The 12,882-nt window shown below is 43.0% G+C and overlaps 1 protein-coding gene across 6 annotated transcripts in view; it reads left to right on the top strand.

The window, feature by feature from the left end:
- Positions 1–12,882, top strand: part of LOC127043240 (complement C4-like) — a 117,246-nt gene that overhangs the window by 38,844 nt on the left and 65,520 nt on the right. For all 6 annotated transcript variants that reach the window (XM_050937110.1, XM_050937111.1, XM_050937109.1 and 3 more), the window contains 6 exons: positions 2,987–3,154; positions 4,830–5,027; positions 8,915–9,106; positions 10,025–10,174; positions 10,615–10,741; positions 11,139–11,210. In XM_050937110.1, the coding sequence (XP_050793067.1) occupies positions 2,987–3,154; positions 4,830–5,027; positions 8,915–9,106; positions 10,025–10,174; positions 10,615–10,741; positions 11,139–11,210 (907 nt within the window). The remainder of the gene's footprint in view (positions 1–2,986; positions 3,155–4,829; positions 5,028–8,914; positions 9,107–10,024; positions 10,175–10,614; positions 10,742–11,138; positions 11,211–12,882) is intronic.

Raw genomic sequence — 12,882 nt, 5'->3', positions numbered from 1 at the left:
GGGTGGAATCCCTCTGTTTAGATTCACGGAGTTTGCTTCTGTGTATCTCTCCAGGAACACCTGGAGGGGGGAAGGGAAAAGGTTTATTTCCCTTTGTTGTGAGACTCAAGGGATTTGGGTCTTGGGGTCCCCAGGGAAGGTTTTTGGGGGGACCAGAGTGCCCCAAAACACTCTAATTTTTTGGGTGGTGGCAGCTTTACAAGGTCCAAGCTGGTAACTAAGCTTGGAGGTTTTCATGCTAACCCCCATATTTTGGACGCTAAGGTCCAAATCTGGGACTAGGTTATGATAGGAGTACCTGGCAGGTGTAGGCCCAAAATGTTGCTGGCTATCTCTGTTCATTTTCTGGTTCTATCTTTTTGAGTATGTAGAGCCATAGCAGGTGATGGAGAGCAGAAAATATAGAACTTCTCTTTAAGAAAGGAACTAGGGATGCAATGGTGCACCTCAAACCTTCAAAAGCTATGAGACAGTGCTCCCTTTCCCCCCCAAAAAATCATGAAATTGCCTTACAAATCCAGAGATTTTTAAAATAAAAGTTGGTTTCTTTTCATTTGTCTTCTGTCTTTTGAGCTGTCAGGGTTAATATTTTCAAATTTTTCAGCACAGCTATCATGGCTAGAAACTTAATGTATGCACGTGTGTGTCTGTCTCTTATGGAAGCGGAAATTCTCATATAATCACTTGTCTCCAAGCCCTGAGTGATTACATATGCTACTCCTGGGAGAATTCTGCACCAAAAAATTAAAATTCTGCAAAATTCTGCATATTTTATTTGTCAAAATAACACAATATAATCATGTCAGTTACAAATATTTTGATAATTTATTTTAAAATACCTGTCAACAAGTATGTCTGTAACAATACAGACAACAAAAAGGGTTCATGAAATGTTTTTCTGACAAACAGACTCCTTACTAGGCATATGAGTAATAATTTATTTCATCTACAATACAGAAAGGTATTTCCCACACCCCTCAGAAGCAGTGCAAAGGCTTGGGGGAATCAGGGGTAATGGAGGAGCTGAGGGAGAGGGAAGTAATTGCTGGGAATGAGCCTGGGAGTGAACCTGAAGGGTTGCTGGGTGTGGATGGGAGAAGTATGGAACAGGGTTTTTTGGGGGGAAAAGGGATTGTTAGGAAGCTGAGGAGCCTCCCCTATGCAGACCCTGGCTGACCCCTAGCCTTTCCCAGTCAGTCAGACACATCTGCCCCATCCCTATGTGTCCCTGCACCACCCTGCTCTCCCCGTTCCCATGTGTCCCTGCCCCCAATCTCCATGTAGGCCTGCCCTCCCATTCAGCTGCCCCCCCATATGTCTCTGTATCCTCCTGTCCCCATGTGTCCCTGCACCCCCACTCCCATTCAACTACCAGTCCAGGCTGTTCTCACCACCAGCCCTTCTGAACCACAGTCGATGTGATCCCCCAGCAGCCTCATGTGACACTCTCTGTCCATCCCTTGCCTCCTCACCTGGCCCCATAGGCAGGGTGCTGTGAGGAACACACCCTCTGCTCTCTCCCCATAGGCTGTTGAGTGCTACAGCCAGTGAGCTGGCTGCCTCTGTTCTGGTGCCATAGCAGCAGTGGTGAGCTGGAGCCGGTTCACACCCAGTTCATGTGAACTGGTTGTTAAATTTAGAAGCAGGTTTAGAACCGGTTGTTTAAGGGGGGGGCAAACTCTCGCCCATGGGCCACATCCAGCCCGCGGGACTGTCCTGTCCAGCCAGTCTGAGCTCCAGGATGGGGAGGCTCCCTCCACCCCTCCCCTACCTTCCCCCCCTCGCAGAGTCTCAGTGTGCCACGCCACCAGCGCCAGCGCTCCGGACTGCTCCTGGGCAGCTCCTGCCACTCTAAGCGGCATGGTAAGGGAGTGGGGCTGTGAACTCCAGTGGGCTACGTGGCATCCATACACACTGCCCTGAGCAGCATGGTAAGGGGGCCGGGCTGGGGCTGGGAGGAGGGGTTGGATAAGGGACAGGGAGCGGTTGGAGGGGGCAGAGTTTCTAGGGGGGGCGGTCAGGGGATGGGGAACGGGGGGCTGGGTAGGCATGAGCGTTCCGGGGGTCTGTCGGGTGGTGGTGGATGGGGGGTCAGAGCAGTCAGGGGACTGGGAGTGGGGAGAGTTGGGTAGGGGGTGGGGTCCTGGGTGGCAGGGTGAGGGGTCTCAGGAGGGGGTGGTCAGGGGATAAGGAGCGGGGGGATTGATGGATTGCGGGTTCTGAGGGGGGCAGTTGGGGCAGGACGTGAGTGGGGGTCAGATGGGAGAGGGACAGGCTGTTTTGGGAGGTACAGCCTTCCTTACCCAGCCCCCAATACAATTTTGCAACCCCGATATGTGGGGCTGGCTTTAGGAAGTTCAGGGCCTGATTCGAACAGTTTCAATGGGGCCCCGGCAGGGATGAGGTTTTATAAGTTGTTTTTTTTTAACCACGTGGGGCTTGTAATCACCGGCGGCACTTCGAGTCTTCGGTGGCACAGCGGGTCCTTCACTCACTCGGATCTTCAGTGGCACTGAAGGACCAACCACTGAAGTGTTGCCGAAGATCCAGAGCGAGTGAAGGACCCACCGCTGAAGTGCCACCAAAGACTCAGTAAGGAACCAGTTGTTAAGATTTTGGCAGTTCATCACTACAGAGTAGCCCCTGGTGAGTGAAAAGCATAACTGCAGTGCTGCTTCAGCAGAATGTATTTTCTGTGAAGAAAAAAAATCTGCAGGGCACATGAATACTGCACTTGTGCAGTGGCACATAATTCCCCCAGGAGTAACATGTGCTTAGGAGAGCTCTGGCACAAAAGGAGATCTGGGTGTAGTTGTATGATACTAGTTGATAAAAAGACAGTGTCACCTCCTGATTCTCCCTCCCAGTGGTCAAATTTCCAAATAATTTTGAAAGGTTCATATTTCCTATTGGTTTAAAATATCTTTCCTTGTTTTAAGATTTTATTTTCACTCTGTCATTTGCCTGTGGAAATTTTCCCCAATAGGCATCTATAGCTTCTGCTGATGGTTCTCCTGCTGCTGACGTGTCTGTTACTGCAACTCTTACCCGAGATAGAAAAGACCCAAAGAAAAAGACTGCACTTTCTAGTAAAGAAGGTGTAGTATCCTTTGAATTCAACATTCCTCGTGCTGCAGAGAAGCTACAAATAATGGTAAAAAAAAATTGTTAGACAAACTTTTACAATGTTTTTACGGAAAATGAATGTCCAAAATATTTTTGATGGAAGCTGCAAGGCAAATGCAGCATAATTCCTTACATAAAGTAGGAGCCTGATGCTGCAAATTGTTATGTACTTGAATAGTTTCACTGATATCATTGAAACTACTTCTGTGTTTTAGGATCGTTTGCATGGGCAAGCGTTGACTGACTCAGACCCTAAAGTTGTATTGTAAAATAGTTTGTACGGTTGGCTAGACTGTAATCTTCTCAGGGCAGGGATCAGTTCTTTATTTTCCCTGTACAGAATCTGTGGTGCTCTGTACAAATGTTAAATACTAATAATAGTGTATTTGTGCTCGGTTTGTGATAGGTAAATTTTGTCAAAATATAGCTTCCACTTTCACACAATTGGCAGAAATAGTGGGCAAAATCCTGAGGTCACTATGCACTTTGTTCTTGGGCAAACTCCTGACCACAAAGGGTACATCTGTACTTGGGCTGGAGGTGTAATTTTTATCTTGGGTAAACGTACATGTGCTAGCTTTGATCAAGTTAATATGCCAAAAATTGCAGTTTAACTGCAGCAGCATGAGTGGCAGGTGAGCTTAACCACTTGTGTAACTACCTAGGGCCTCAGATGGGATTGTACTCCAATAGATAGCCTATCCTGCTGGCTGTGCTACTGCAGCTACACTTTTTGTAGCATGCTATGTCAATAAAAGCTAGTGTGTGCGCATCTGTAAATTGTACCTCTAGCTGCAGTGTAGATGGATCCAGAGTCAACCTCTGACATCAGTGAGGCTGCACGCAGGTGCAGGGGTCTTCCTGCAGAGTCATTTGTAGGATAGGGCCCTAATAATAGACATGACTTGATGCATAGCAAATGAGGAAGAACTGGGGTGAGAAAGGATAGATCAGTAAGATCACACAGCTACTTAGCATAGTCATCTGTACATTTGAATGATTGTTAATTTTATTTTCAAAATACTTATTATTAAGCCACTTATTGTGAGTGTCATAGAGCAAGCTACTCTAGCAAAATATCAAAGACAAATATAGCAACAGCAAAATAAGCAATGAGAGAGAATCGGGTTATAGAATTGTTGTTCTTGTTTTGAAATCACCAAGCTCTGCAAAAAGAATGAGGAGTACTTGTGGCACCTTAGAGACTAACAAATTTATTTGGGCATAAGCTTTCTTGGGCTAAAACCCACTTCATCGGATTCATGCAGTGGAAAATAGAGTAGGAAGATTATATATATAGATATACACACAGAGAACACGAAAAGATGGGGGTTGCCATACCAACTCTAGTGAGACTAATCAATTAAGGTGGGCTATTATCAGCAGGAGAAAAAAATTGTAGTGATAATCAGGATGGCCCATTTCAAACAGTTGACAAGAAGGTGTGAGTAACAGTAGGGGGAAAATTAGCTTGGTGAACTAGTTTTTACTATGTGTAATGATCCATCCATGCCCAGTCTTTATTCAAGTCTAATTTAATGGTGTCCAGTTTGCAAACAAGCTCCTAGACTTAGTGCATTATGGTGACTCAACTCACCCTCCAGTGTTTTTCAGGTGACATGGTGATACATGAATTAACAGTGGCACCTGATATTGTCTCTTAATTGGCATGCTGTTTGCTCTGTCCTTTTCTTTCTTCACAGGTGAGGGCTGAAGAGGGGAAGCCTGGCATGGAATCAGCCGGACCCAAAACCACTGCTGAGAGATACCAGTCTGCTACCCAGAACTACCTTAGTATCAGTGTTCCACATGCTGTCATAGCACCTGGAGATACTTTACTTATTACCTTGAAGGATGTCCACCGGTCCAGCAGCAGTAACATTGACTATTTCTATTACATGGTTAGAAATAGGACTGTGACAACAATACTTTACTTTGTGTTAGAACAGATCATTTTGCATTTTATAAATCTACACAACTGACCTTTTTCAGGTTGGGAGAAAAGCATATTAATGTAAGATGCAGCTTCGGAGGAGATCTGGTGCAAAGAGATCCATACACATGGTATTTTTAGATCTTTTGTGACATCCCATATATTTTAATTGAAGTGAAAGGTACCAGACTGAGAGCTTTGGAAACTGAAGTCCTAGGGAGAAAAATTCCATGATCTCCTGATTTTCCTAAATTTGGGCCAAATTTATGCCCACTTCTACCAGATCTGAATTTGGTCCTTGAAACTACAATAAGCCCATATTTTTCTTTTTTAAAATTTAGTATTTATAGTCCTGATTCTTATTTACACTCAGGCTCCTTTACATCACTCTTTCAGTGTAGAAGGGCCTTAAAGTCAGCAGAAAAGTGTATGTGCATAAATGAGAATCAGGCCCTATGAGTTTAAAGTGCAATCATATTGCTGGCATCCTTTAATGCCTTGCAGTGTCTCTTCCAGATAAATGGTTCTCATTTTACAAGTAAAACTATACATCTTTAAAACTCACCTGGGATTCCAAAGTCTAGCTAGTCCTTTCTAGCTAGTGCATCTTTACCTGCAACTAGAGCTGGCCAGGTTTTTTTTGACAAAACATTTTCCAGTGGAAATGATCTGTTGAAACTGATGCTTTTCGCAGGAGAGGGTCAGATTTGATGAATTTCCTGTTTTGAAATATTTTTTGAAATGTGTTTTGAAATGTCAAAATGTCCCATTTCAACATTTTCAAAATGAAAAGTTCCAGTTTTTTTGGTTCCAACTTATATTTTTTGTTGAGAAATGTAAGGGTTTTTTTAAAAATGAAATTATATAAATATTGAAATATGTTTCAAACTTATCTGAAGCAACCCAAACTGAACATTTTTTTTGGATTAACAGTTTGCTAAAAAATGTTGAGGTTTTTGGCGTTTTGTGCTGATTCAGGATGGAAAATTTCAAAATCTAAAACGTTTCCTTAGGATGGGAAAATAGTTTCCTGTTCAGCTTTGACTGAATCTAAGAGTATGTCTGCACTACAAAATTAAGTTGCTCTAACTTATGTTGGCATACAGCCGCCTCAGTAATTGCATAGTTTGTGCATGTCTGCACTTTGCTCCTTGTGTCGGCTGTGTGCATCCTCACTAGGAGCACTTGCATGATTGAACTGTCAGTTCGGTGGCACCGAGTTCTTCAGATACAGATGAAGAAGTTGGGTTTTTTACCGATGAAAGCTTACGCCCAAATAAATTTGTTAGTCTTTAAGGTGCCACTGGACTCCTTGTTGTTTTTGTGGATACAGACTAACATGGCTACCTGTCTGATACTTGAACTGTCAGTGTGGGGAATTGTGGGATGGCTTCGGAGAGCCAGCAACAGGTGATGTAAGCAACACAGGCCTGATTTACACCACAGCATAGGTGCCGACTTCCCTTTTGCACAGTAGGTGCTTGACCCCCACCCCCACCTCAGGCCCTGCCCCAGACCCACCCCTTCCCCACTCTTCCTGTCCTGCACCACCCTCACCCTGCCCCCAAATCCCTGCCTCTGCCCTGCCTCTTCTCTGCCTCATCCACTCCTCCCTGCAAAGTGCTGCCAAACAGCTGTTAGGTGGCAGGGGGATGGGAAGCACTGGGAAGGAGGGGGAGGAGCAGGGACGCAGTGTGCTCCGAGGAGGGGAGACGAGGAGGGGTTGGGGGGAGCTTGGCTGCCGGTGGGTGCTAAGCACCTGCTAATTTTTCCCCATGGATGCTCCAGCCCCGAAGTACCTATGGAGTCCGCCCCTGTTCATTACAGAGTTAGGTCAATGTAAGGCAGCTTATGTCAACCTAACTCTGTAAGCATCTACACTAAAAAGTAGCTCCCACCAATGTAACTCGCCCACTACACTGACTTAATAACTCCATTCTGCGAGAGGCATAGCGCTTAGGTCAATGTAGATAGACACTGCATTGCTAACATCGGCTGTTGCTGCCTTTCAGAAACTGTTCCACAATGCCCCACCCTGGTAGTTAAATCAGCACAAGTTCTCCTGGTGGGGGGACACACTGTCAACACAAGGAGCATAGTGTGGACATGTAAAATAAATTCAATTACTGCGCTGGCTATACATCAACATCCACAGTGTCTACACTGACACTGCATCGACCTAACTACGTTGACATTGACTCTATGTCCCTTGTGAAGGTAGAGTTATTAAGTTGGTGTAGTGGGCAAATTACATTGGCAGGAGCCAAATTTTAGTGTAGACACTTACATAGTTAGGTCAACATAAGTTGCCTTGTGTTGACCTAACTCTATAGTGTAGCTAAGACTGGAACTTGATGAACAATTCTCTTCATGATGCACAAGCCAGAAAACAATCTTGCTCGGTTTCTTACAACTTTTATTGACTCTGCAATGCTAACAAGTATAAAAAATATTTCTTTCACTAAAGTAAGCAGATCTGACTATGAATCCACTCAGGGAACAAATCAGTTGAATGACAAATCTGTTCATTTTTTTTTAACCATAACTGCATTTTACAGCTGACATTTTCAAAGCTTTGCAAAGCATTTGGACACCCAATTACCATTTAATTTCCATGGGAATCAGGTGTCCAAATCCTTAGACAGTTTTGAAAATCACAGTCCCAAGGTTTACAAGTAAGATGTAAAAAAGAGAGAATTTTATGCCAGAAAAGCAACGAGAAATCCGGTTGGCACCTTAAAGACTAACATTTATTTGGGCATAAGCTTTCATGGGTAAAAACCCCACTTCTTCAGATGCAATTTTATATCAGGATTAGAATACCTGCTCCCCAGAACTACCTGGGCACCTTACTATCCTTGAAGTGCAATATCTGTAAGAAAGTTAAAACCTGACTGAAAGGAGAAACTCCATTAGCTCATTTGTGATGCTCTCTGTTCTACTATAGCCGTTTTAATGGCAAAACCTGTAGTTTTTTTTAAGACTTATGGCCAATTGACCCTATGTTTTCATTGTGTCCTGTCTCATGACTTTTTACTGTTGTTTCGAAAAGTCTGGCTTCAGTTCAGGTAAAATCTTTATCAACTCTGCCATCTAAGGGTCTGATTCTGTCTTTCTTACAACTTTCTCTAGAAGTGATTCAATTGAAATAAATAGGATTACTTGCAGAGAAAGGAATTAGCCAATGTAACTGTGACAGAATCCAGAATAAGAGCCAGACTCTGATACTCTTACTCACACTGAGTAATGCCTTATCCTGTCAGTGAAAGTCCTATTGCCCCTTCAGCCCGATGTAAAAGAGCCAGTGTTCCTATAGCCTGCTGAAAGACAGCCACAAGATTGCCTTTTGAAGTCCCTTTTGCAAGGTTGGATGCAGGGGTGTGCTAGGGATAGAGTTGGAAGTGAAGGAGTGTGTTAGGGTGGACCCCCAGCACACACATGTGCAGAAATTCGGGGCAGTGCTGGAGTTCTAAGGGCAGCCTTGGGATGCTACTGTAACTTAAACAGGCTACCAGGGCTAAGTTATACCGGGGGACCTCTCCAGCCCCGGGAGTTGCCCAGGATCAGGAGGGCATGACTCCATGAGGTCTCCCATGGAGCTTAGAGGTACTACCCATAGGCCATGAGATGCGTACTGTTCCTCTTTGAGGTGCAGCACCCAATATCACCCTAGGAGTAGTACCATTGACTTCAATGAGAGAACTTAATGAGCTAGGTGCTACTAAACCAGAATAAGTTATCAGAATCTGCCCCTAAGTGACATGATTATTTAGTTTCGTATTCCCTTTATGTAATACACATTCTGTCATGATTACACAGCATTTGATTTGTTCTGCATTTGCTTTTGAATTGCAGGTGCTAACAAAGGGGAAAGTTGAGGTTATGGGAAGGGTCCCATATGCAAACAAAATAATCACCCTGGATGTTACTGAGAAAATGGTGCCTGCATTTCGCTTTATTGCTTACTACTTCATTAAAAATCAAGGCCACAGTGAGATTGTGGCTGACTCTGTGTGGCTAGACATTGTGGATGCCTGTGAAGGAAAGGTAATGACAAATAAAGCAATATTTATAGAGAACAAAAATAGAAAAAAGATGAATAAGGTGGGATATGCTAGAGGTTGAGCCAAAGATCTGATCCCATATGTATAAAAGTGACAAAAAGCAGTTTCATAGGGGTTGGCGTTTATTTATTAATAATCTTTTTTGGTAATTCCACCATTACCGCCATCTAATTCTGAATACACAAAGGAGCTACATTAGAATGGTCCCTTGTAGTAACTTTTTAAAAGCCTAGTATTTGAGGGATAAATTCTGCTCTCATGTACTTGATTTAGACCTGTGTAACCAAGAGCAGAATTTGGTCCATTAAGTGAAAGTGGAAGGCGGATGTGGGAGAAAAGAAAGTGACGTAGCAAATTGTTTTAGTTTAATTAACTTTGTAACATAGATAAGCTGCACTTTCACTCTTTTTATTTCACAGTATTTTTGATTTTTAGCTTGCTTTGGAAAGATATTAAATGCAGCTGGTACTGTTTAAGGCCCTGATTCAGCAAAGCATTTAAGCATGTGCTTAAATCTAATTGAAGTTAAGCTCATCCTTTTCTGAATCCCTAAATATTTAAGGTAAAATTCTCTTCACACGCACCAGCTTCCAAGGCTCTTAGTGGGTGTTGCCCATATGTATCTGAGGGCAGAGTCTCCATTCTTTAAAGTTCTGGTGTTCTGAACTCTCATTGTAGCAATTGGAGTAAAAGACAATCAGCGCGGTTTAGGATCAGCCCTTTTATCTTTATCTGCCAACAAACATATACCACAATTGACACTAGATAAATGTTAGTGGTGTGAAATGCAGAAAGCTTAGATAGAAATTACCTATATTGCTAATATCCCACTAATATCAATGCTTGATATTAATGCTAATGAGAAATATAAAATTCTGTTATTTAAACATTTTGCATTTAGATTAAACTGAAAACAGACCGAGACACATATGAGCCAACGGAACTGGTAAATTTATCCATTGACACAGATCATGCAGGAACTGTTGCCTTAGCTGTGGTTGATACTGCAGTTTTCATTCTAAACAAAAGGAATAAGCTTACGGCCAAAAAAGTAAGTGTGTTAAAAAGAAAATAGCATGTGTCATTGAGTCAAGTAGTATTTCGTAGGAGAATAGAGAAATCTGAATATAATAAATGAGTAGTAATCAAAACATTATTCTAGACATTGCTTATTTGGGAAAATATTTTTCTTATTTATTTATGATGTATTTATAACCAATTTGCATAGGATTTGACAAAGCAGAATAGACTCGTAGCCTATCCACTCTCATATGGGCAAAATTGATGATGCAGAAGGAAGGCCATAACTGAATTTAATTATGCCCTTCTTAAAATGTCAGATTCCTTTCAACTCAGTGCTGGGGTGTAACCAATACTTCTATTTGCATCATTTCTGCATATGGCCTGATAACAGGACATGACATCGCTATTCAGAAAAGAATCACAGTTTTGCAATAGTGCACCTTCCTTCAGTGCTATTATATTTTGTAGGTCTTTGAAGCAATGAACTCATATGATCTTGGATGCTCAGTGGGCGGAGGTGCTAACAGTGCTCAAGTTTTCAGTGATGCGGGTCTGGCCTTCATATCAAACACAATTAAATCACATTTTCGGCAAGGTAAACAAAGACCTTCTTCCTTTGCTATTGAAGTGTATTGTGGTAGAATAAATTCACACTGAATTTCTGGGGTTTGATTTTTAGACCTTATAAGGCACTGTACTGTTGCTCTATTCAGCGGCCTCACTTCTGTGTGGTCTTACTATTTCCCAGTGTTCATTTTCCCATCTTATACTGTGGGTTCATAGCTCATATGCAGGTGAAACAGGCTACACTCTTGAGACTGGTCCTTTGGCATCTATTGTAGATTGGACTGTGTGCGGGGGGAAAGGCACTTGTAAACCAGCTTTGCAGATCATGCATCCTCTGGCTGCCAGGCCGCAGGCTGGTGTTGAGGAGCAACTTAGAGCAGCCTCAAGTGTTATTTTAACCAAACTCTCTTGCTCTGTTTTCCTAGGGTATAAGTGTTCCCCTGCTACCAGAAGACAAAAAAGATCATTGGATTTTCACAAGCAAATTTCAGGAATTGGTATGGCTATTAATCTTCAGGGGCAAGAGCCAGAGGCTGCTGGGGCAGGGCGGAGAGGTCTGGAGAGCTAGGGACCAGAGCCTCAGGGGTGGATGGAGGGAAGAAGAAGGATGGCAGTGTGGGGGCGGGGGGCAGGGGATGGAACGGCATCGTGAGCTGGAGCTTACCTGAGGGAATGGGAGTGGTCTCAGTTATAGAGACAGGCGCTAAACTCTGCTATGTTACAGGGTGTAATCAGGCTAAATCTATTTATTCTTTTTTAGAGGACATGCCAATGCTAATTGTATGCCATTCCAATATATCACCCATTATGTTTATGTTCTGTGTGTGCCATAGATTTCAGAGGAAAGCCATTTTAGAAATGATTTTATGGTTAGAAAATGTTTTATTAATACCACTTTTCCTTCCCTTCCGCTTCAAAACCAGGTTGCCTTCGGCACAATGTATTCCAAATGAAAAGTGTTAGTGATCTAAATATATATGATCTGAAGAAAGCATTTTCAAAAATAAATTTTCCTATAAGTCTGTCACATGAAGGTCTGATATCTTATGACCTGTCACTATAAGAAACAAATACTTCATCCAAGGGTTTTCCTAACTTTCTGGAACTGGGTATCTATTGCAGGAATAAGAATAGGATCATGACTCACTCCCCACAAGATCTCTAACCCACACCATGGGCAAGTGAAATTTTGAGCCATAACCATACTAGACATAACAACTAACTATGTGGTTTTTAACAGTGATTTTAAGGAAGTCTAAAGTTTTATAGATCAACATGCTGGAAGAATTTGTGTAACTGATTAATAATGGCTCACATAACGCTGAATTGGGGATTACAATCTTAATTCTTTTTTATCTCTACGCAATCATAATACTTCATTTATAATCTTCACCATTAGAGAGAAACCTGATTTACAGAGACGAGAAAGAAAATGAGATGGGAACTGTCAGAACTGATCCATCAAAAGCTGAATATTCCTCTTTCAGAGACACCCCAAATCTTCTGTGCTTCTGGCTAGAGCAAGCCAATTCCAGAGTGCTGACACAAGGGATGTCTGTCAGCTTGCCTTCCAACAGCCCCGTCAGTCAACATCTTAGCTGAAAGGACTGGCGATCCACCTCTTTCCTGTTGGTGGGTCATCAGAAAAATAGTCCTGCTGCTGGATTTGAAGTTCTCTGAGATGCTGACTGTTGAATTCCTGATGGCTCCCAACTGGCATCTGTTCTCTTAAAGTTTGAAAGGAAAGAACGCTTTTCCAAATTTCCTTTGTGCTTGGGAAGACCAGTTTCTAAGTGTTCTTGTGAATAAGTTCTGCCCTGTTTTTCATGTACTGAGCAGTCATATTCTACTATGATAGAGAAAAGTTCAGCTCCTCTAGGTGCCCCCAGATGTCAGCAGTATAAGCTATGTATGACTCCTGCTGAACAGGGCCGGCTTCAGGCACCAGCTTATCGAGCAGGTGCTTGGGGCAGCAACTTGGGAGTGGGGTGGCACTTTCAGGGATTCGGCGGCAATTCGGCGGAGGGTCCCTCACTCCTGCTCAGAGCGAAGGACCTCTAGCTGAATTGCCACAGATCGCGATTGCGGCTTTTTTTTTTTTTTTTTTGGCTGCTTGGAGCGGCAAAACCCCTGGAGTTAGCCCTGCTGCTGAATTATTGAAGCCGTTCG

Source organism: Gopherus flavomarginatus, chromosome 1 (assembly GCF_025201925.1).
Source record: "Gopherus flavomarginatus isolate rGopFla2 chromosome 1, rGopFla2.mat.asm, whole genome shotgun sequence".
NCBI lineage: Eukaryota > Metazoa > Chordata > Testudines > Testudinidae > Gopherus > Gopherus flavomarginatus.
The sequence above is the reverse complement of the archived record's forward strand: the minus strand, read 5'-3'. Positions and strand labels throughout refer to the sequence as shown.